This window comes from Phoxinus phoxinus (genome assembly GCF_949152265.1).
Source record: "Phoxinus phoxinus genome assembly, chromosome: 8".
In the NCBI taxonomy this organism is placed as follows: Eukaryota; Metazoa; Chordata; class Actinopteri; order Cypriniformes; family Leuciscidae; genus Phoxinus; species Phoxinus phoxinus.
Genome location: NC_136883.1, coordinates 16,756,346 through 16,781,227, shown reverse-complemented (window position 1 = coordinate 16,781,227; position 24,882 = coordinate 16,756,346). Strand labels below are relative to the sequence as shown.

At 38.9% G+C, this 24,882-nt stretch overlaps 2 protein-coding genes and 1 long non-coding RNA gene across 7 annotated transcripts; all 3 read right to left on the bottom strand.

The window, feature by feature from the left end:
* Positions 1-10,261: 10,261 nt before the first annotated feature.
* LOC307002504 (structural maintenance of chromosomes protein 5-like) lies at positions 10,262-12,262 on the bottom strand. Of its 2 annotated transcripts, XM_079620174.1 has the most exons (6): positions 11,824-12,262; positions 11,660-11,713; positions 11,506-11,550; positions 11,353-11,417; positions 11,218-11,281; positions 10,262-11,027 (listed from the first exon to the last, which is right to left on the bottom strand). In XM_079620174.1, the coding sequence occupies exons 2-6, from the start codon at positions 11,666-11,668 to the stop codon at positions 10,746-10,748; spliced, it is 465 nt and encodes a 154-aa protein (XP_079476300.1). In that variant the 5' UTR covers positions 11,669-11,713; positions 11,824-12,262; the 3' UTR covers positions 10,262-10,745. The 2 variants fall into 2 exon arrangements, with proteins under 2 accessions (XP_079476300.1, XP_079476301.1); XM_079620175.1 differs by lacking the exon at positions 11,353-11,417.
* LOC307002380 (uncharacterized protein) lies at positions 11,695-18,579 on the bottom strand (the record flags this gene model as incomplete). The annotated part of the gene is made up of 18 exons (XM_079619961.1): positions 18,493-18,579; positions 18,047-18,218; positions 15,749-17,626; positions 15,538-15,677; positions 15,241-15,445; positions 14,953-15,057; positions 14,674-14,867; positions 14,452-14,593; positions 13,705-14,142; positions 13,466-13,558; positions 13,224-13,313; positions 13,039-13,118; positions 12,834-12,950; positions 12,670-12,717; positions 12,498-12,581; positions 12,345-12,410; positions 12,230-12,255; positions 11,695-11,713 (listed from the first exon to the last, which is right to left on the bottom strand). The coding sequence occupies exons 1-18, from the start codon at positions 18,532-18,534 to the stop codon at positions 11,695-11,697; spliced, it is 3,939 nt and encodes a 1,312-aa protein (XP_079476087.1). The 5' UTR covers positions 18,535-18,579.
* A 1,542-nt stretch (positions 18,580-20,121) lies between these two features.
* On the bottom strand, positions 20,122-23,023 carry LOC307002996. Of its 4 annotated transcripts, none has more exons than XR_013798597.1 (8): positions 22,965-23,023; positions 22,754-22,848; positions 22,525-22,663; positions 21,794-22,148; positions 21,551-21,669; positions 20,473-20,572; positions 20,295-20,390; positions 20,122-20,156 (listed from the first exon to the last, which is right to left on the bottom strand). It is a non-coding gene; the product is annotated as an uncharacterized lncRNA (long non-coding RNA). The 4 variants fall into 4 exon arrangements; XR_013798598.1 differs by having other exon boundaries at positions 22,108-22,148; XR_013798600.1 differs by having other exon boundaries at positions 22,108-22,148; positions 22,525-22,659; positions 22,965-22,999.
* Between the last annotated feature and the right edge of the window lie 1,859 nt (positions 23,024-24,882).

The following is a 24,882-nucleotide window of genomic DNA, read 5'->3' as shown; positions in this document are numbered from 1 at the left end:
GTTTAGCCACTGTTTCAAATAAATACCTAGGATTATGTTTATTTTCTTCTAATAGGGTTGAAAAATAAGCAGATCTAGCAGCTTTTAAAGCCTCTCTGTAAGCAATCGAGCTCTCCTTCCATGAAATCCGAAATACCTCTAGTTTTGTTTTCTTCCAGTTGCGCTCCATTTTTCTGGCTGCTCTCTTAATCTAACTGAGTGTGCTCGTTGTGCCACGGCGTTGGACTATGTTCTTTAATCTTCTTTAAGCGCAGCGGAGCAACTGTGTCTAAAGTGCTGGAAAAGAGAGAGTTAAAAGTTTCTGTTGCAATATCAAGTTCTTCTAAGTTACCTGGAATGCTGAGATGATGAAACTGATTAGGAAGATTATTGATAAAGCAATCTTTAGTGGCAGAAGTGATCGGTGATCGGTCTAACATATTTATAACACGGAGTCAGCTTTGCAGCCTTGGCTAAATGTAATTTACACGAGACTAGATAATGATCTGAGATGTCATCGCTCTGCTGCAGTATTTCAACGGCATCAACATCTATTCCATGTGATAGTATTAGATCTAGAGTATGATTACGGCAATGAGTAGGTCCTGACACGTGTTGTCTAACTCCAACTGAGTTTACAATGTCTTTAAATGCCAATCCCAATGCATCTTTTTCATTATCTAAGTGTATATTAAAATCACCAACAATTAGTACTTTATCTGCAGCCAATACTAATTCTGATAAAAAGTCAGCAAATTCTTTGATAAAGTCTGTATGGTACCCTGGTGGCCTGTATACAGTAGCCAGTAGAATTTTCAAACGTGATTTATCGTTTACACTATATATTTTTACATTAGCACCAACACTTCAAAATAATTATATTCACAACTAGATTTCTTAGTGGTTTTGAAAATATTACTATAAATTACAGCAACACCTCCTCCTTTGCGTTTCAGACGAGGTTCATGTTTAGAACCGTAATCTTGTGGGGTTGACTCATTTAAAGCAATGTAATCGTTTGGTTTTAGCCAGGTTTCTGTCAAACACAGCACATCTAGGTTATAATCTGAAATCATATCATTAACTAGTAGCGCTTTTGAAGTAAGAGATTGAATATTCAGCAACCCAAGCTTTATCATTTGCTCATTTGTATTATATCTGTTTTTTATTTGTTGAACATCAATTACATTTTTTTTACCTTAGATGGGTTTGAAAGTTTTTGGGATTTCCAAGTTCGGGGAACAGACACAGTCTCTATATGATGATATCTAGGTGAAAGAGGCTCTATGTGATGGGATTTATCTGACCTTGGTGACGTGAGGCCGCTAGCAGACGGTCGGTTAAGCCAGTCTGTCTGCTTCCTGACCTGAGGCCCAGATTGTCATGTTTTATCTCTAAGACTATGAGCCAAATTACTAGAGAGAAGAGCAGCACCATCCCAGGAGGGATGAATACCATCTATTTTCAACAGGTCAGGTTTGCCCCAAAAACTTTTCCAATTGTCTATGAATTCTATATTATTTATTTTGCGGACACCAATTAGACAGCCAGCCATTGAGTGAACACAATCTACTAACTATCTCATCACTCCTGCGAACAGGAAGGGGGCCAGAGCAAATTACAGTGCTTGACATCGTATTTGCGAGTTCACACACCTCTTTAATATTAATTTTGGTGATGTCCGACTGGCGGAGTCGAACATCATTAGTGCCGACGTGAATAATAATCTTAGAGAATTTACGTTTAGCATTAGCCAGCACTTTCAAATTTGCTTTGATGTCAGGCGCTCTGGCTCCCGGCAAACATGTGACTATGGTGGCTGGTGTCTCTATTTTCACGTTCCGTGTAATAGAATCGCCAATTACCAGGGCACAATCAGTATAATTCTCAGTGGGTGTTTCACTGAGCGGGGCAAATCGATTTGTTATCGGAACGTAAAAGTGTTTTTTTGATCCGCGACTAGAGCGATCTCTCACTGTCACCCATCTGCCCTGCTGCACGGGCTCTACTTCAGCCGGAACCGACTCATGTAAAGAATTTACTAGGCTAGGCGCATCCAAAATAGTATCTAAAGCTCTAGCACTCTTCTTACTATTCTCGATTAAAGTTTGGATGCGTGTCTCTAGTTCTGAAATCTTCTCCGTCAGCCTGACTGTCTCCTTGCATTTATCACATATAAATCCTATATTGCCGACAGAGAAGGCTATGGTAAACATGTGACATGAAGTGCAGGTGACAATAACAGGAGAAGACATTACTCACCGTGTTTGTTGACTGATTCTTACTCAACAAGGCTTTTATGAACTCAAAGGCGCGGGTGCGCGAGAGAAAAAATAAATAACTGAGCGCACGGGTGGTGCGTTAAAAGGCTAGTGAGTTAGCGTGTTGTGCTGATAATAACGGAAGCTAGCAATGTCAGGTTAATCTGAGATGTTGGGTAAGCTGTATTTAGTAGTATAAACAACTAGAAATTATAATAAATGATGGTTCAAAACAGAAAGAAATACGAAGCTAATACGAGGCTTAGACGCAGCAAACAAACTCACAGCAGCAGCAGAGTCACAGCGAGGCAGACTTAGACAGAGCCATTTAAAAAATGGCTAAGTTGCTAAACGCATCTTGTTGTCATCTAAGGACCCTGTTCATGTTGGACAGACATTTTAAATGCATTTTGTGTCTGTTAAGAGGCACAAAAACACTCTTTATGAATATGCCCCCATAACTGCCATTTTAGCTGAGTGGGAGCTCTGGGCATTAGCGGTAGCAGCTCTGTGTTGCAAGCACCAATCCGGTTCGTTTTTTTTTCTATAGACAGTACTCACAAAGGTATAACGATCAAGATTCATTTAAAAATTGCCCGGAGTTCTCCTTTAAGCCTAATTGCTCCACTAAGGTGTCGGCCATCTTGAAAAATGGCCGCCATCTTGAAATTTCAAGTGGCTCGGAAAATGTTCTTGTCAAGTGTAGAAGCATAGTTTCTTGTTTGCATGACATGTGGAGTCAATAAATCCGTAAGTCAAATAAGCAAGCTCACATTCAGTACAATCTATATATTTTATTTAGAATACATACAAATATAATTTTTACGTCTTTTAGTTTGTCAACAGATTTAAAGCATCGTTTTTGAATAGTGCGCATGTGCGAACGTGCTCTATTACGTAAGAACAAATCTATGATTGAATCTGGAAATAAAGCAAAATTTTGACAAAATTTGAAATAGTCCTCAGATGCCATGTCCATAATTTATAGCAAAATACCTTGCATTAATTCGATCTCAAACAGATTAATTAAAATAAGTTATTACTCCACCACCTGCATGACATCATTAACCAATGTGGTTGAACGACCAATTAGTTTTGGTTTCGGGAAACAGTCTTTACTAGCTATGCATCGTGGTAGTTAAGCAGTGAGTTACGTCATTGTTTGGGAAATGCACCCCTGGCTGAATTTTCCATGTGTACACTCAAAACAAAATGTTGTGATTTTTGTAAAATAAAGAAAATAAACATGATGTGCGTTCTGCCGTCACTCTCAGTGTTAACCCTCTGGGGTCGGCAAACGCGCCGGCCTTATCTTATATCTTATATCAAATTATCTGAGGCAATACATGCAAACGTGCACAACGCCCACATCAGCTCGATAAAACACATCAAGTTTAATCTGATGAATGTACTGTCATCTTGCGAGGCTGTGAGGAATAATCCTGGGAAACTTACCTCAGAAGTGCTCACTTCGAGGAGCAATGGATCCAGTTGAGGATTAGTAGTACGTTTTTTATTCTTATATGCTTTGTTCTAATCGTGATATGGAATAGTATCTGTAAACCGCAAAAAGACTGTGATAGGAATCGCGTTTCTGTGTGTGATGAATGAACTATGCGCGCTAAATATATAGTATGTTTTGTCAAAAATAAACTCGTAAACTAAGATGTTATAGTGTTTGTTCCAATGTAACGTTAGGCTATATCAATCTAATGAATCCTTAACTTTGAAATATGTATGATAAAATGTATACTTAAAAAAAAGAAAGATTACACTTGAAATATTGTTACAATTGTAATTGTTGTTGATTGTGAACACTTTTTAATAAAATAGCAAAAATTGTATGAGCCTTTAATGAGCCTTCTCATTAAATTATTTATTATTGTTTTTTATTAGTAACACATTTGGGCAGAGGATGTATTCCAAAAAAATACAGGATGTATTCTTTCTGAAAATACAGTATGATAATTAACTGCACAATTACTAGAAATGTTTACTTTGGATATTATACAATTTGCATGTATAACTATTTTTTTTTTTGAAAAAAAAAAGTTTCCAAATCTAACTTTGAACCAATTCTGTAGAATGGCCCATATAGCCTATTTGAACAGGATTTGTTTCCAGGTATGTTTCAAACAAAAAGTGTTTTACAAAATCTAAATCAATGTATTGTTTTATGTGAATGATTAGGCAGGATGATTTTCAGATGATTGTGAAGGAAAAACTCTAGGCGACAACATCCATTACTCAAAAGTATTGTGAATACATATTTACTGTGTTTTGTGGCGTTATTTCAGACACTTGCACAACCATGCATAAACATTATTCTCTCAAAAATACAAACATGTACATGTATGTTGCTCACATATTATGGTAGTCCTGTTTGTGATAAATAGAGTGTAATTACACCTTTGCCATTAATATGTTTATAAGCAACTGAAAAAAGCACAAATGTCAGAGCATGTCAGAACATCTCAAGGACCCCAAAAACACTTTAGACCCCAGAGGGTTAAGTCAATTTCAGAAAATTAACTGTAACTCAGTGAATACTAGCCACACAGACATGAACGATTGACAGCTTGAACTGTCTATTTTTAAATGATTCATATAAAAAAACAAATATTATGTTTAAGTAATCCATATGAAACCAACGAGAGGTACAGTTTCTCAAGCATCTGCTCATTATCTCTGATGTGACCACACACGCACAAGCGATTCACATGCTAATCGTCCACGTAAAGGAACAAACCTGTAAACGCCCCCCATCACCTCAAAACAAAGGAACAAACTTCTTCATTCCTCTGCTTTTTTTTTTAGTTTAGCTTGGATTTACCTCAGAAGAAGAACGTTAGCCTGTTTGACATCAGACCCTTCTCAGTCGTAACTGAGAGTGGGTCTGGGGAAGGTTCATTAACAGCCCATTTCCAAAGGGGCGTCATCAACGGACGTCACTCAAATGCCTCTGGGCGCAATTGGATAGACCTAAAACCAATCAGAGTGATGAAAAACATCTCAAACAGAAATTCTCTGGTTGTGATTTCGAGGAAGATGCTGCAATGGCGTCTGACCATTTTTGCAGTTTTTTAAACTAAATTGATAGTTGCTGGTGTCCACCGCCACTCCACCAACCTTTTTGCCAAATTTGGAAAACCTCATAGCATCTCAGACCGACTGAAACATCTCGGATTGACGGTCGAACAGAAAACATCAAGCTCTGATCGCATTTTCCACCGGTGTAAGGCAATTATATTGTGATTAGAACGTGATTTGCCAGTGTATAGGTCATGGGTAGAGGACAAGAAAGACAGGGAAGCGACGGGATCGACAGATGCTGACAAAAGACAACGGAGCCTACTCCGTCAAAAAACACAGAGGGACTTGAAAAGTTTCGTCCAAACACTCCAAGTCCTGGTCGACCCAATACTGCTCGGAGTATTACGAAGGTAAGCTTGTAACGTGGTGTATCCTACATTAATTAAACTCCAACTTCTTAAAAGTCACATGTAGAACTTGACCTCGACTAATAAATTAACGTTATCTTAGAGTCGTAGCAGCCTATAAATATATATCGATTAATGTGAGCAAAAAAAAGCAGTGTTTTATTAGCAGTTGCTTTTTGAAAGAAAAAAAATTTGTTCATGTGATGTCACCCTATCAATATATCTTACCGGCAATTTTATAAAAGCCCTCTTTTATGGACATGGTCGATATATGTCCGGGGAACATTATTAATAAAACTATTTATGTACTCCTACAGAGCGAGGACCACCTTGCGAATAGTTCCACAAACCCCTAGGTTCTGTGCATCACCGATCGTGCAATATGTACCACTTGCAAAAAAACGCAACACAATACCATTTGCGGTACAGTAATGAATTCGACGTGTTACATTCTTTATGTGCGGCTCAAGAAGTTCGCAAAGATAAGATATTCCTTCCGCAGAAAATCTGTATCTTTCATACAAGTAACAATCAGGAAATGCAAGGGGATTTTGTCTGGCTAAAAACAGTTTCTCTACGATGTGCTCGTCTAACAATTTGCGCTGAGATGTCCACAGGATTTGTAAGAAAATGTAAAGCCATTGCAACATTCACTTGGAATTAGTTACGTCACCTATATGTTTCTTTGCTCACAGCTGATTGGTCAAACTTCAGTCTGAGATCTCGAATCCAGAACTTAACCTGCCCCGGAGCAGGTTAGCCTTGCAGCGTAAGATACCATGGCAACGAACACCGCTTAAAGCCGAACTACTTTCATAGTACCTAAAACCCAGGGTTGGCGGAAACTAATGTAGCGTATATGCCTCGGACTCTGGGTCCGTATGTATTAGCTCAAATGATCCATAGGGAATTTTAATAACTAATCATGAATATGATTAATATTTTGCATATTACCGTTACATTAAATTGTCGAAAGTGAAAGTGGATTATATGAATAATCAATCACAACGAATTATAATTCCTCATTCATATATCAATAATCTTATTTCAGATCGATTATGAGATAATCCTTAAGGGAAATTAATGTAATTATCAAATCGGTGTTCGTCCAGCGACCAACCGTCAGATTAAATGATCAATTTCTCAATAAAGCTATCCTTTCTTATAAACTCCAAGAAATATTAACTTTCTGGCCGTGAACATTAATTTTCCTGTGTTCATAAAATTAAAACTACTCAACGTAGTAAATAATAAGAGCTGGTAGCTCGGGTCGTGAACCTCATTGACTCGTTTTTACAAGCACCTTCACAGAAACAGTTGAATGTATTGTTTTAATAAATGCAAAACTACAGAATATACGGACTACTCAATATACACCGATTATATCTATGTACATAACTTACAGTTAACAAACAAGACAAAACAGATATTAAATGAGAGAGGTAGAGAGAGAGAGAGAGAGAGAGAGAAAGAGAGAATGACTCGTAGGAGGGGCGCGCGCCGGAGCACGCTGAGGTTGTAGAGAGAGAGAGAGAATGAGAGTAGATCACGAATGATCATAATAGCAAAATCACAGACCTTTGAGAGAGCCAACAAAATGCATCGAACCTTAAAACATTAAAAACTCGTTAGAGTGGATACTTGTGCAAAAGGATCGTTGTGTGCGTAATGTGTCTGAGAACAGCCTGCGTGCTCGCGCTCGTTGCCAGAGCACGTTTTCCGCGGGAGCTTTGAAGGTCTCTTGGAAGTGATGTGCCGACGGAATAATTCATGCTAAATTCGTTCACTCTTAGGTGAAGGCGAACTAAGGAGAATTTGAAAATGAAACAAAAGAAACTTAGATAAAGAAAATAAAAGAAAAGGACTCATTGGGGAGTTCGGGACCGGAGATTTCACATGCTGAAGTCGGGGAACAGAAGAACAGAGAGAGCAAGACAGGGAGGTTCCAGCTTTTGAGGGGAATCCTTTCTCCGCCCCGTTTTCGGGAAGGACAAATCATCTGCCTGAGACTTGCAAGCGGGAAGATCCCTTTGTTTGCTGTGAACATCCTTCTGGCTTGAAATACAAAAGTGTGTGGCTTAAACCTTTCGGCTCCAGAAATATAACATGTGTAAAACAATGTACATTACTGCATTCTGCTATCCGAATTCGACTCCGTTAGGTCTCAAGATTTAAAATGATATGAAACACATCAGGTTACGGTTAGGAATACAACGTTTGATTATTATGCATTAGTATAGACATTTAAAGTTCGATTAATGTTACACTAGGACATATATATGCTTTCCTATGGTTTATAAACACATCTTAACACAAAGAGGGATATATTTATTACATTTAAGAGTGACTATGGTAGCAGTCCTTTTCTCTGTGTGAGGACATGTGGGTGTCTTGGCGTGAGGAATGTGGGGGTGTCACATTACGTGTCTCTTTGTGTGTGGTGTGTTGGAATCACGATTCACTAATTTGACCAGATGTCATAGTCAATGTTGCTACACTAAGCTGAAACATAGCTGGCTAGCCACCTAAACCGGCTTCATGGTATAGGCCCCAGTCCTCTTTAAAAAAAAAAAAAAAAAATTCTTTCCTGTGTCTCCTTCTCGTCTCGTGTGATTGTTGTTATGTGTGAATGTGTGTGGGCGTGGTCCGGATCGTTCCCGCTGATCAGCGGCGACAGCTGATCCTCACTAGCAGCGCCAGCTGCAGCTGCTCAATGCACCTTCATATACTCACGGCTTTCTTCTCTCCATTGTCTGATCGTTTGTGAAGTCTACCCGTGCTGTGTCCTGTTCCTGGTTCTGTTTGGTGTTTCCTGTTGTGCTTCAGTCTGCCGTGATCGTGAGTCGGTGTTTCTGTTTGGTGTCGCAGTTTGTTCCTCGTTCATTGTCTGGATTACTACAACCTGGTTCATTCATGGATTTCACCATTCATCACCACCGTCATCTGTTTTGCCTGTCGAGGTCCCTGCGCCACCCAACTGCCACCGTGTTTGTCCTGTTTACATCTGACTCTGTGCAACTACTAATAAATATATACGTTTTACTTGCATTATTGCTTCCTCACCTTGTGTGACGTGACACTAAGACTATGTAAACATTCACACATAGTTTGACTCTCAGTAGGAAGATCAAAGACTGACAAAAACCCCTTCAATGGAAACTATATTCAATCCAATAAGTAAATTGATGCCATCATGTTCACCTTGAATGCCCAATACAATGTAGTTCCCCTTAGTTTTTCATGTTATGTTATGTAAGGACGTAAGCTCTGTAGATCTTAACCCTCTTGGGTCGGCAAATGCGCGGGTGCGTTTTGCTCGTTTTTTTTTTTTACATAGCAGCAAAATAGACCTAAAATACTCCGTCAGTTTTGGTCAGACTTAAGAAATATGAAAAAATAAGCTGTTAAATGTCTACTTTTTTATGTGTCCACTTACATTCAAAATAAAACATTGTGCTTTTGTAAAATAAAGAAAATATACAGGGTGTGCTTTCTGCCTCTCCGTCTCAGTGAACTTTTTTTCTGAAGCACGTCTCTAAACTTAAACAAAACTCAGCGAATACTATTCCCTCAGACATGAGATATATATCTCTTTAATAATTTAAGTGTGTAGTTTTAAATTATCTAATTCAAAACTAAAATAAATATTCTGTTTATGTAATCTATATAAAAAGAGCGAGAGATCAGCCGTTCTCATTATCGTTCTGGCACCTCATTACTCTGCTAATTTGACACGCCCATGGAGAGCGCACGCTATTCAAACACAGATGATCTGAAGCAACACATGCAAACCAGTCAACGCCCACAACAGCTGGAAAACACACTGTAGTGAGGAATAATAATATTGTGATAATCCTGGAAATTTTACCTCAAACGTGCTGGAGTAGCCTAACAACGGATCCAGCTGCAGATCAGTAAGTGCTTTGTTCTAATCGCGATATGAAATGGTGTCTGTAAACCGCAAAAAGTCTGTTTAAATTTTAATCGCGTTTCTTTGTTTAAATGAATGAATGGCACAGATGTATGCTGTTGTTTACTACAGCTCGCGCGTTTCTGTGTCTGAATGAATTAACCTTTAGTTTAGCTTTTAGCAAACAATCTATATTGCCTACTGAGATGAGTAAAAATCGACTGAATATGTTGAAATACAATGTCTTTGTATAAGCAACATATTAAACTGCAAATGAACATTTATGCCCTAATATATATTATAAAAGACGATATGTTACAGACGAAATATGAAAGACAACATTTCGTTTTGGATAGATTATAAAGTTTTTACTGCCACATAAAACGTACTCGGTTACTAACGTAACCTCGGTTCTCTCCAATAATAACCGGCTGCAGAACCGCAGAACCATGACGTCATGACAGTGTGAGGATGACAGCGCCAGCCTGACAGTCTGAGGCCGGAAGTGGGCGCGCCAAGGCATTACGCTACTTCCGCGTTTAGGAAACGTTATTATAAAGCCTTTGTTTTAAACTATTTAATTGAAAATATATATTTAAGATTGATTAACAATATGATACGTTAAATAAACCTTAAAACATAAAATAAATACTACAATGAAAACAAAACTTAAGAGTTTGAACATTTTATTCAATTGAAAATTACAATTCACAATAATATGATGGACTGAAAACCATGCTGAAAACACAAAAAATATTAATTTCAATAAAACGAGTTTTTTCCTCTGAAATATACAAATAAATCACACACTACCTGTTTTCTAATTAAATAAAAATACAAACTCAACCTAAATAAATAAATTATATAAAACAAAATCAAACCAAATAAAATAAATCTTATAAAAAGGTATACAGGCACACATTTAACAAACAATAATTTTCAAGAGAAAAATAAATAAATTAAAACTCCATACAATACACATGGAGTTTATGCTGAGGTGCCATTCGTCACAACATTTTTCTAATTAAATAAAAATACAAAATCAAACTAAATAAATTATATAAAACAAAATCAAACCAAATAAAATAAATCTTATAAAAAGATATACAGGCACACAATTAACAAACAATTATTCTCAAGAGAAAAATTAATTAATTAAAACTCCATACACATGGAGTTTATCCTGAGGTGCCATTCGTCACGGCATTTGGCAAGAAAAACTTCCATGTCCTGTTGAAACTGGAACCGAAACATGAAAGGTTCTTTAGCCAGTTCCAGATCATCCTTTTCCACCTTATCAAGTTTAAGAAGGGCCTCTTCCTGGTCTTCCTTCTCTAGGTTCAGATACAATGGCTCTTGCACAAAACCTCTGAAGGAGTGGCAGTTGTTCCGCACCCATCCAACTGCGGTCCTGAGGTCTTTGACTATCTGTGGTTCCTTCACGAGAGAAGAGTACATAAAAATCAAATAATTATTACGAATTATTCTCACAAGAGAAGACATCTGTTGTCCCTGGGGGGAATGGAAGCGTCCTCAACAATACATTGTAGTTTAATCAGGATGCATGTAAATAAATGTTTTGAAATTATGCTCTTTCATGTGCCCGTTTGAGACAATAAAAACATACCTTGTCACTGATTTCAGTATCTTGTGATTTAGGTGGCTCCTGCACATCAACGGCAACATGTCTCCTGTGACAAATAAATTTTTTAGACAAGTAAATTTATAGACAGAGAAAAACTTGAGAGAGCAAAAGAGTTACCTTTCGATGGCAAAATTCTCCATGAGAATAAGGCACCACCATTTTCGAATAAGAGGAAAATCCAACTTGCATAAGGAGGGGAAGTGTTAATAGATCAATTTAATAGATTATATTATATATCTAGTTAAAAATATATTTTTAACAAAGCCTTACAGCTGTAAAATCAAAGGGTGCCTCAAAGACCATGTGCAGAGCATACTGAAAAAAGAAAAGAAAAAAGAAAATATGTCAAGTTCAGGCAACCATTTCATGTTTTCATTCTTATGATTTCTCTAACTTTTTTTTCCAAGTTTCCCTTGTTTCTCACCATCAGCATGAAGATCCCACAGTCCACAGAGCCAGTCAACTGTTGTGGAACATTCTAAAACAATGCAATTATCATTAAGTTATTCATGGAAAGGATGTGACAAACATAAAAACACGCAATCTATATAAGTAGCTTATGTTTTTTGAAAGCCTAATAAAACTAACCTTGTTCTTGATCAGCTTCCATGGTCCTGGAGCGATTCTGTTTGTCAATTTACTGCAACAAAATCAAACAGAAATGTTTAAATATATTATAACCATAAAAATTGGACAAAAGAGCCAAGTCTATTCATTCATAAGCAAAAAAAAAAGACCCCTGAGTGAATTGCAAAAACAACATTTCAAATTGATAATATTAAAATAGCAAGCAGATCATCATGCAAATGAACATCATGCACAGAAGAACAAACAGAAGTGAACATCAATTCAAACTTTGGAACAGCGAACTTCGAACAGCAAACCTTGAACTGCGAACTCTGAACATATTATTTATATATGTAAGTGCAACCTGAAGACAGTCACATATTTTACGTCACCAATCCCGTAGGGGTGAATTGAATCAAAAAAATACATAGCCTGGTTTTTAGGCTTCAGAACCTGTGAAATACAGTTGTTAGTATATTGAATCCTAATATCACTTTAATCTTAAAGAGTTAGTTCACCCAAAAATGAAGGGAATAACATACACATAGCATCCAGTGTCCTGGCACCCAAGCAGGGAGCAGAATGTAATCCTTGGATCCTATGTTATCCTTGGGGGAACATAAGATTCATTCATTTGTTGTAACTGCATTTCTAACTGTTCCAGTTTTAGATAAAATACAACTTGATGGACTTACTGGAAACGATAAAAATGGGTCCAAATCAAGTGGTGGAAGCCAGGTAACTACAACATAGGAATTTGCTGCAAACACATCTGTTCCCTAGGCATAGCATTCAATTGCACATTCATTACAAAACACAATTACATCTCCAGGTGATCATGAGTTATACAGCGGTAGGCAAAAATACCTTTTCCTTAGCCGCCATGACGATCACATCAAGACAGCTGTTTGCAATCTGTTTTTAAATATATTATATATTAGTTACCCAATAACAGTAGTTAATTACTAAAAAAAAAAAAATAGCTACATGGTAAATTTTTCTATTTTTGAAATAATTGTTTCTCAACTTACTGTTGCCTCAAGCGCTGCATTAAGGCCCAAGGTCAGAAAATCTTTTCGCTGCAGTTTAATGCTTCCAACTTGAGCAATTGTCTCATCTCTGTCATTTTTACTCAAAATCTGGTTAAGCTTTACCACAGATTAAGATAAAGAGACCAAAATTACATTCAGTGTACAAAACGTGTCATTAAAAGTGTGATAAAACAAACGATATTACCATTGATAACTGCCGATCACTTGGCTGGAAACCCCAACAACTTCTACTGGGAGACAGGTTTTTAATGTCACAAACCATTCCTGATGCAGGGAAGACATTTTGGAAATTAATTATACACACAAAAATACACCACAGAGTTTCAAAAATGATTTACCACCATTTAACTCCTGAATGAAAACACTCACCACCAGTTGCAACCATTGAAGCAGCCAGAGCATTGTCCTCCATCACAACATCAATCCCACCAGCTTCCTCATGGGAAAAACAAGGATTACCTGTTTAAGAGATTTTAACAAGTGTTTAATATCCCAAACCATTTCTGATGCAGGGAAGACATTTTGGAAATAATTTATACATACAATAAAAATACATCACAGAGTTTAAAAAATGTTTTACCACCATTTAACTCCTGAATGAAAACACTCACCACCAGTTGTAACCATTGAAGCAGCCAGAGCATTGTCCTCCATCACAACATCAATCCCACCAGCTTCCTCATGGGAGAAACAAGGATTACCTGCTGAAGAGATTTTAACAGATATTAAATTGAACTGTACTGAACTCAATTCCTCAGTGGTTAGTGGACCATTAAAATATTATAACATAGGATATTTTAATGTCTATCTACAAATATTAGAAAGTTAATATATAAAAAAGATAATTTACCAAACACAGCTTGTCCGTACACATTTTTCACCATCATTCCCCCAGATGTCTTCTTTAATCTTTCCAGCAATTTGTTGTTTTTCTTTTCATTATAGTGATGAATTATGTTCCTCATTTGAAAGAGATGGGTCGATGGCAAAGACATGTTCAAAAAGTAGTTGTTTTTTTTCATCTTTGCAAAGAGTTGCTCTGCAACCTGGCTGTTCACTTTGCCAGCCAATTGAGGTACTAGAGTGAGCTTCCTTAACACATCTTTGCTGTCTTTTGTATTGGCTTCATGAAACCGATCATACAGCACATAGTGATCCGATGAACCCGTCACTGGGTGACCATTAAGGTCTGGCTCTGTCTTCTTAGTGTTCAGCCAAGGTAGCGACACTTTAAGCTGTCCACATTTGGCCAATTCAATGTTGGATTGAGTGGGTTCTGCCAAGCGACCTTCAAATGGAGAGATAGGTATCGTTTCTGATGACCTTAAATTCAAGTGAGTTGCAAGACCCCGTGCAAAGTCATAAATTATGACATTTGGCATATGCTTCCAGGATAATAGTAAGTCTGCAAAGTCTCGAGGGCTCTCAGCTCGGATATTGCATTTAATGCTATAAACAATCCCACATGGGCACATAATCACTGCCCAGCCTCCTAAAAAACAATATATTCATCACATCCAATGAGTAGATAAAAGTGTAAAATTAGTTTGTTTGTTTTGCAATTGAAAATATGATGTGCAAGTCAACTTAAACTTACCAGAGGCCCCCCAGATTTTGTCAAAGATTTTGTCGTACATTTGTCTGGATTTCATTTCATTCGACAACCTCAGTAGAAGATCACTACGGGATCCATTGGAGTCCAAGCCACACTCTTTACACAACTTCCGAATGACCCCAACCTAACAAAGTATATAGTCTTGTTAAAAAGGTAATATTAAAAACACAACACAGTCGGGTGTTTTTGACTAACAAACCCTACCTTTTGTTTGTACAGTTCTTCTCTGAGTCTGTCTTCTGTAACCGTAATTTCAGAAATTTCAGATACAGACTTCGAAACATGAATCTTGTCAAACTCTGTGTTTAGTACAGAGTCTGAACGCCGTGTGGCCTTCCCTATCCATGGAGCCCAAAAATGGTATGTTGGTGATACCGCACATGGATTGTGTCTACCACCTAAAAAACACACACAAAAAAACACATTGTATTATGTTGCATTTTAACATGCTTCCCAATAGTGTATAAAGCACTGTGTTCATACTTGCAACAAATCCACGACCAATCATATCACAGGACATGGCCTCCCAAAACTTTTCCAGGTTGACCTCCCCATCATAATTCTCAGCAGGACCCTGGATGTCACTTACTAAAGAGTGAAAACATTTGTGGATTAAGATAAGGTCACACTAAGAAAAACAATTAGGAAAAAAAAAATTACAATGAACATAAAATGTTAATTAAGTTAAGTTGCTTTGGATAAAAGTATTTGACAACTACATAAATGTTAATGTAAACACAATTAGCAAGTAGAGGTTCACAATAGTCATACCTGATAAATGGAAAACACCTTTTTTGTGTAAATCCATGATCACCACAGGGGGATGATCACCACAAGTAATGCAGGAAAAATTGTACTCATGATCAGAAAGGGCCTCAAAGTGCAAGTATGCATGAAGCACTGTGTCTGCTGGTGGATACTTCAGACCTGTCAAATCTTGCAAAAACTCGACTGCTCTACTCACAGCAGTATGGGCCTGAGAAAAAAATATATTAAAAAAATATATGTAAAAACTGGAATAAATTGAAAGATGCTGTACTTACTGAACATTGATAAATTGAAAGTTACCTGTAGAAGGTTTCTTAAGGTAAGGCATAAGTGTATGTCAAGGATAATGTGGTCGTTAAAGTTGTGGAGTTGGTCTTTCCACTCTTGGTAGCGATAAAACATTCCACACAGTGGGCACTGCTTACAGTAGGTTGATACTTCTATCATTCAAACAAAGTATTACATCAGAGTGATTTCATTGCACATATGCATATTTATAACACCATCCTACCTTCAACAATGCACCAGTTGGAGAGTATTTTAGCTCTCTTTGTAATTAAAATAGGGTCACTAAGGGGGACAACACCTGGGCATCTATGACACACAGTTTCTTCTGGACAAAGATGTTTTGGGTAGTCTTGGCCTAGTGATGGTGCACGTATATTGTCTGGTAGGACAGCAGGTATCATCTTGTTCTGTAGAATGTACTGTACCATTTGTTTCAGTTCCAGATCATGTGGAGGATACAATGGATGGTCTTCTGTGACGTTGCTCTCCTCTGAACGCGAATGAGCCTTTTGGGGTGGGGATTCTTCTCTGCTGAAGACAGTACGAAAAAGCTCACGGTCTGTTTGAAATAGATGCCATTTCGCAATGTATTTATGTGGACACGAACGGCGCACTTTGGAACAGGGGCAGTGCCATGTGTTTAATTTGGTGTTGTAAACAACAATGACACGCCCCAACCGGCTATAATAGGACACATTTGGCTCAAAAACTGAGATGAACTTTTTAGTTTGAGGGCTGCCAGTTGAGGTTTCTACAGACAGTGGTACACTGCTAGAAACGGCAAGCTGCTGACGAGCAAGGCATATGTTTTTCTTCTCGTCACCAAACCATTTTGCTTTCACCATTTCTGTTAAAACATCTTCCTTTAGAGAGACTTCTTCAGCTGAGGATGTGCAGAAACTTACAGATCTGACATGCATGCACTGGTAGGATAACATACCACTCCTCTGTGCTACTTCCATGTTTACTTGGCATTCGGTTGATTCGCAGCAGACTTTTTGTTGTTCTCCCCATGTTTTGAATTGGACATGAAGAGGACTACTCTGACCAACTGCAACTTTACGCACTGTGTAAATTCCATTTGATTTGTCCACACATTGGCTTGCAAGGTGAAATCTGGCATTAATGTCCTGAATTGGATTTTTTGTGTGTTTACGGTCAATATGTTTTTTTATATTTTTTTTATTCATGATGTTATTGCAGATTGGGCATTTCTGTTTAATAACAGGCCGTGCGCGAACCGTGCCTGGCATATTAAATGCTGTGTTGGAGGCTGATGGTGTCCCAGTAGTAGGTGGCATGTTACAAACATTGCTGGAGGCTGATGGTGTCCCAGTAGTAGGTGGCATGTTACAAACATTGCTGGAGGCTGATGGTGTCCCAGTAGTAGGTGGCATGTTACAAACATTGCTGGAGGCTGATGGTGTCCCAGTAGTAGGTGGCATGTTACAAACATTGCTGGAGGCTGATGGTGTCCCAGTAGTAGGTGGCATGTTACAAACATTGCTGGAGGCTGATGGTGTCCCAGTAGTAGGTGGCATGTTACAAACATTGCTGGAGGCTGATGGTGTCCCAGTAGTAGGTGGCATGTTACAAACATTGCTGGAGGCTGATGGTGTCCCAGTAGTAGGTGGCATGTTACAAACATTGCTGGAGGCTGATGGTGTCCCAGTAGTAGGTGGCATGTTACAAACATTGCTGGAGGCTGATGGTGTCCCAGTAGTAGGTGGCATGTTACAAACATTGCTGGAGGCTGATGGTGTCCCAGTAGTAGGTGGCATGTTACAAACATTGCTGGAGGCTGATGGTGTCCCAGTAGTAGGTGGCATGTTACAAACATTGCTGGAGGCTGATGGTGTCCCAGTAGTAGGTGGCATGTTACAAACATTGCTGGAGGCTGATGGTGTCCCAGTAGTAGGTGGTATGGTCACAACCTCTGGGACAGTAAATGTATCACTAGTATTAGTGGACAGTGGCTTCTCTTTACATAATTCTAAATGATTAAGAAAAACATCTCTCCTCAGAATTGTGGCTGTACAATAGAGACAGTGGAAATGCAGAGATTGTCTGCAGCCCAAACCACATCTGTGAAATGTGAAATCTGAAATATAACAGGAAAAAAAGGAAACAATTAGTTCCTGTACTTCAAAGTGTAACTCAAACCTACCCCTGATGGTTTAAATGTTTAATGGGATGCATTTATATACATGAAATATTACTATAACAAAATACAAATACACAAATATATAATTCTTTGGTTTTTTTTAGCTCAAGTTTCAGTGTGCAAACTTTAGACGTTAATGAAGACAATATTAATATTCTCTCTCTCTGTCTCGCTAATAAATAATATTTGATGCCTAAATCATGCAGAATACCATCTACATCTAACTAATTCCAAAGGGAATACTATTAAATATGTGTACCTTAAAATGTAATGCAAATCGCTTTGGATAAAAGTGCATAAATGTAAAATAATATCTATTGCCACTGTATATTAAAAAATAACTCAATATGTTCATACCTCCATGAACAACAGCCTTTTTTACGTGGACTTTCATATGATTGGTCAATTTGTCCAGTCTTGTTGGTTTGAAGATACTGGCATCACAAAATGGGCAGTGATAATTTGTGCAACATGTTGTGCATTGGTTCAGATGTGGTACCGCTGACCCTCTCTGAATCGTTATGTGCTTCTATAGGTGAAATAAAATACAATTAATGCAATTTTCATGGTCATAAAATGTAACAAATATTGTAAAATGCCACGCCAGTTTAACAAATTAAATCACAAACCATCAATATATAATCCAACAAAGTGATACTGTGTTATTGTTAAAGATTATCTTATAATACAAAATACTTCGTTTCAAAATACTTCGTTTAAAAAACAGTTCAGTACAGAGCCGTTTAGTATAGTTAAGCGTAACGTTATAACGTTAAGTTTGTTGCATCCATCAAAGAACCTACCTCTTTCTCCTCTTTTTCTTTTTTTACAGTGTGCTCCGCCATATTTCAACAATTTACTGTGTAACCATAGACTGGTCTCTAAACCCATAGTAACACATGTCTAAACATAAACTCATGCATAAACTCCGTACACTTCCGGCATCAGACTTCTACCCCGCCCACTTCCGGCCTCAGACTGTCAGGCTGGCGCTGTCATCCTCACACTGTCATGACGTCATGGTTCTGCGGTTCTGCAGTCAGACCTATCTCGTTCTCTCTAGGAGAGGGAACGAGTACTGCGTCGAAAGAACGCTACGGGAAAGATATTTCTTTGTCGAGATTGAAGCCTAAAATTAATCCTTAATTTTGTAATATTGTAAAACGCTTTTCTGAAGCATACAACCTAGGCGGAGCAATACAGCTCACCCATTGGCTGCTCTGCCAGAAAAGCACAGCCTATGCGAGGCCAGAGACGCTGACCAATGAGGACGCTTCGCGCCCTTCTGCGTCACCTCCCGCCCAAACAGGCGTGGCCTAAGCCTATAAATACGAGCATAGCTGTCTAACACGCCGATTTTCGTCAATGAAGCGACGCAGCGTGGGCACGCACGGCCATGAGACGCAGTACTCGTTCCCTCTCCTAGAGAGAACCGAGGTTACGTTAGTAACCGAGTACGTTCTCTTACGTAGAGTTCTCTCGTACTGCGTCGAAAGAACGCTACGGGAACCCTATGCAAACCGCCGTGCGTGCTCTTGGATCGACACAGACACCTAAGGGCGCGCGCGCCCTGGTATACAAGTGCCTACCCCAAGAAGTATAGGGAGAGCGGCTAAAATAGCATCATCCCTTATAGTAGTGCCTCTTAAGGCATAATAGCATATATATGTAAATATAGATATATATGAGGGGTAATAGCATGCTCATGGGACACATTGTCAGTGAGTGATGCTTAAACATTCACAGTAAAAAACGCAGTGTCAAATTAACACTTAAAGTGTTAATTTTAACACTACTCCGGATCATATATGGTCCCAATCTATCTAGAGTAAAAAGTACACCGTTTGTAGTGTTGAATTTACAGTGTTAATATAGCACCTTACAGTGTAGAAAAATTACACTTCGAGTGTAAAGTGTTACACTTAAATTGTTGTTTAAGTTTTACACTTGGGGTTTTTAACACCCCTGGTGTTGATTTAATTCCATTGGATTTACACTATTGGATTACACTATAAGTGTTATTTATAAGTATTCTGTTCAGTGCAAAAACTATTTACACTATTATATAGTGTTAATGTACAAGATAAAATCAAGAGTCTTCAGACAGATGTATAAATCCAAAGTTTATTTAACAAATAGGCAAAGTGGCTCCTTTATAACATATGCCAGATGTGTAAAGGTCAAATTATCACATTCATGAGGAGTTGAAGAAAAAAAAAGTCAAGAAAAAACATAAAATCATGTTAATTTGCCTAGACATGAAGAAATATGACAGGTAGATTTGAACAAGATTGCAGAAAACTACTTGTCAACAGTTGTGTAGCATCCATGTATGCAGTTCCTCTTTGTCCCATTCAGCGAACAGGAAGTAGTATTTGAGTTTATTGCCATATCAGCATCACCGGCCGCGAGCAGGTATGCTGTGTGGTCTCTTCAATGCAGTCAAGGTGGTCTTGTATGCTGGTCCCTGCCAAAGACAAAAATAACACTCAAAGTCAGCTCTCCAATTGGCCGTCTTTATATTCGTTTTCCACAATACAATCAACACAAATGGCAATATTTTGAGGCAGACAATAGGCAGTGTGACAGAAATGTCCAAATGTACCTTTTTGGAGACGACAAGGTGTTGTTCAGCTTGATATGAGGACATCTTTCCAGGTCTCTTGCAGGAGACGAATTGATGCAAGATCGCTGCCCCATTCTAAATAACACGTGACAACTTCAGCAAAATGCATTCATGCATGAACGTGTATAGATAATCTTATTCTGAACTATAGTCTAACCTGAATCATCAGTTTCATCATCTTTCACAGCAGATTCTGCAGTCAATCAGGTCCTTGAAGGTCTTGGGAGAAGCCTTTCCAGGAACTTAGCGGAGGTCTTCTAACCAAAAATCAAAACAAAAACAATCAAACAGTTACATAGCATAATGACAACCATCTCTCTCAGGAACAATTCTGTTCAGATGATTGTGTAGTCACAGAGTATTACCGTTCACACCTGGCATTAACATTCATCTTGCACAAGCGAACAACTCGAAGTACAGGTGTAAACGCACCCAAGACGCATTGAGATTCGATTGTTCTGATGAGGTCTAGGCCACATTTTTTTATTAAAGGGATAGTTCACCCAAAAATTTTAATTCAGTAATTTACTGACCCTCATGTCGTTCCAAACCCGCAAGCCTTTCTTTAGTCTTTGAAACACAAATGAAGATATTTTTGATGAAATCTGACAGCTTTCTTTCCCTCCATTGACAGCTACACAACTACCACATTGACGGTTCAAAAAGTTAACAAAGAGATCTTAAAACTAATCCATGAACCAAGCAGTTTAGTCCAAATTTTCTTTTTCTTCTGTTTATGTTGGTTGATTCATGTTTATATGTGAATAAAAGTCTAAATTCAATCTATTCATCACAAAGCGATCAAGTCTCTTCAGAAAATTTGGACTAAATGGCTCAATTCATATGGGTTCGTTTTATGATCTCTTTATGAAGTGTCAAAGTGGTAGTTGCGTGCAGTATTCTTGATATATTTATTTGAGTTTCGAAGATGAACAAAAGTCTTTTCGGGTTTGGAATGACATGAGGGTGAGAAATTACAACAATTTTACACTTGTGTGTCAACTAACCCTTTAACTTTTTGCAGTTTAATATCTTGAATTAACACAATGACATAGTGATTGATGTGTCATCATGAATTATGACAATCAAGATACATCAATCACCCAAGACACATGTACATTTCAGGTCTGAACAAAGGCATTGTGTGGTTGCCCAGTTAGGTTTAAATGTTTCATGTTAATTCGTCATGTATTAAAATTTGTACTGCACATAGAATAAAATATAATGACACTCACGATTCTGGATTCATCTTCAGCATTCTGTTGCTTTCGTCTTCATTTCTGTTGCTTGGTTTCTGTAGCAATCTCATGAGAGGAGCTTCCTTCACTTGACACTGGAGGGTTCTGGGACAAATCTATTGAAAAAGGATTTGAAAAAAATATGTCAGTTGATGCTAATATTTCCAAAATTCAGTAATGCAATACAATTTAAATTGGGGCTGTAAATAAGGTAAAAATAATTGTGATTATTGTGATTACCCTTAATTTCGATTATGCTGAGAGATGTCTATAAAGCATGGGTGTAAAATTATTTATATTCAAAATGTGCATTTAATCTGATTATTGAATACATTTATATAAGTTAAATGAGTAATAAGGCATCTTAAATTTAACTTGATTTTAATACGCATTTAGAATTTATTTTACCCATAATTTATTAATGGTATTTATAATGTGAACAGAACATACAGATTCATAATAATAAAATGCAGACAGATAAATAGTTAGGACATAATTTATCCCAAAATAACATGCAGTATGAATTGATAAAGACTGATTTCAAGCTAAAGTACCTGTATGCTCTGCCAGTGCATACGCAAATGTTACCTGTAAACTGAATTGAAAGACAGATGGATTTACAGATTAGCTTTAATGCACTTTCACAATGTTTGAAAAAAAAAAAAAAAAAAACTTGATGGGAAGTTCGTATGTTTGTGTCTTGACGGCGCAGATATGACGACATGATATTCAGTGATAAGAACAAACATACAGATATGTAATTCTCACTTAAACATAGGGCGAATAAAACGTTTTTAAACGCTCCCTCACCTCAGTCTACAAAAAGTGCATTTGTTGTTTGCACTGCGCGCTAATTTACAAGATACTTAAACGAGCTGTTAATAATGCGCATGCGTCACAAAAACGGAACCGTTAACGCGTTCATGTATAACACAGCCACTTTTATACACACAAAACGAATATAAACTTACCATTTGAAGAATTCTCTCATCTGCGCAGAAAAAAGAGGCCCAAATGCTGCTGCTGTTTCAGACCTCCTCATCAACTTTACTGCCAGGCTTGTCGTAAGACCGGTTGAGGCCTCGGCGCGACTGAGGGCGGGAAGGCTTTCTGTCAACAAACCAAAATGAAATGAGCTAAAAATATATTTGTAATACAAATATAATTTATAATACAAACGTATTTTAAACGTTAAATCACCTTCATCCAGGAAATCAAATCGTCATGAGAAACCTTCACATCATTCTGTAACGTTACATCTCTGCATCTCATGAACTTGACGAGCTTCCTTAATCCTGACAAAAACGCGCAGTTTATAATTTCTAAATGTGTTCACCACCATATTTTACCAAAAATGTTAACAAGTGTATTTACTTTTTTATTTTAGAAAGAAAAAAGCAATTCAACCTACCGTCTCGCTCGCATGAAGATAAAATGGCGTCGTCGTCTTTCGAGACAGCAGTCATCGAGGGGCGGAGTCAATACAATTCGGCGCTTTTTTTTTTTGCACTTTCAGTGTAAAAATAAAATTACACTTGTAACTACACTGAAGAGGAGTGTTTTTTAACATTGTTGATTGTTAATTTAACTCTTTGGGAATTAATAACTTTTAACACTGCAATTTTTACACTGCCGATTTTACTGTGTTGAAGTGACCTGGGCCGCAGCGCGGGGCAGGAACACTTATACATATTAACATTGAAGTGACCTGGGCCGCAGCGCGGGGCAGGAACACTTATACATATTAACATTGAAGTGACCTGGGCCGCAGCGCGGGGCAGGAACACTTATACATAGTCTTCTAGACCGAGAGCAGTTTAGCCTGCAACGCAGGAACCTCTAGGTTATAGAACCTAATAAATGTAGACGGGGAGGCCCAGCCTGCCGCCATACAGATATCTTGTAACGAGATTCCGCTATACCAAGCCCATGAAGAGGCCATGCCTCTCGTGGAATGTGCTCTGATGCCCAAAGGGCATTCCAAGCCTCTAGATGCGTAGGCTAGCGCAATGGCGTCCACTACCCATCGAGACAGACTCTGTTTCGTTGCGGCTCGTCCCTTGGAGCGCCCGCTGAACGAAACAAAGAGCTGCTCCGTCTGTCGAAAAACAGCGGAGCGGGACACGTAAGCTCTTAATGCCCTGACCGGGCAAAGGGAGCTATTTCCGTCCTCTGAGGCCGGCAGGGCCGACAGGGAGATGACCTGAGCCCTGAACGGTGTGTTGAGGGACTTAGGCACGTACCCATGCTTCGGTTTCAATACGACTACAGAGTCGTTTGGCCCGAACTCCATACAAGAAGCTCTCACTGAGAGCGCTTGCAAGTCTCCCACACGGTTCACTGAAGCGAGAGCCAAAAGAAACACGGTCTTGAGAGACAGGTGTTTCATGTCAACTGAGTGAATAGGCTCGAAAGGGGCCCCTTTCATAGCGTTCAACACTGTAGAAAGGTCCCAAACGGGGACTGAAGGAGGTCTTGGAGGGTTTAACCTCCTGGCGCCTCTCAGGAAGCGGACCACCAGGTCGTTCCTGCCTAGTGAACGGCCAAGCGTTGGATTAACGAACGCTGATATGGCAGCCACATAGACTTTGAGCGTGGATGGGGTTCTTCCCTTATCCAATAGCCCTTGCAAGAAGGAGAGAATCTCCGGTTCTCCACACTGAAGTGGTGACAGACCTTGATCTGAACACCATCCAGAGAACACCGACCATTTGGAAGCGTAGAGCCGTCTAGTAGACGGAGCCCTAGCTTGTTCGATCGTGTCTAACACTCCTCTTGGGAGGTTAGCGGGTACCCGTTTATGGCCCATACGTGTAGGGACCAAAGCTCGGGGTGAGGATGCAGAATCGAGCCCTTGGCCTGTGAGAGGAGGTCTCTCCTCACTGGAATCGGCCACGGGGCAGTACTTTTCAGTCGCATCAAAGCTGGGAACCAGGTCTGATTCGTCCAGAATGGAGCAACTAGCAGTACTGAGCATCCGCTCTCCTTGATACGCTCCAGCACTTGAGGCAGGAGTGAGACAGGAGGAAAAGCATAGAGCGGGCGGCGGGGCCAGACTCTGGCCAGCGCGTTCGCGCTCTTCGAAAAGAATTCTGGGCAGTGAGCGTTTTCCTGGTTCGCAAACAGGTCTATTTCCGCTCTGCCGAACGTTTTCCACAGCAGACGCACTGTCTGTGTGTGTAGGGACCACTCTCCCGTAGGAACGTTGTTCCGTGAGAGTCTGTCCGGGCCTACGTTCAAGTGGCCTGGCACGTGCATTGCTCTAAACGAGCGCAGGTTGTGCTGGGCCCACACCAGTATGCGTTCCGCTAACCTGAATAGGTTCCGGG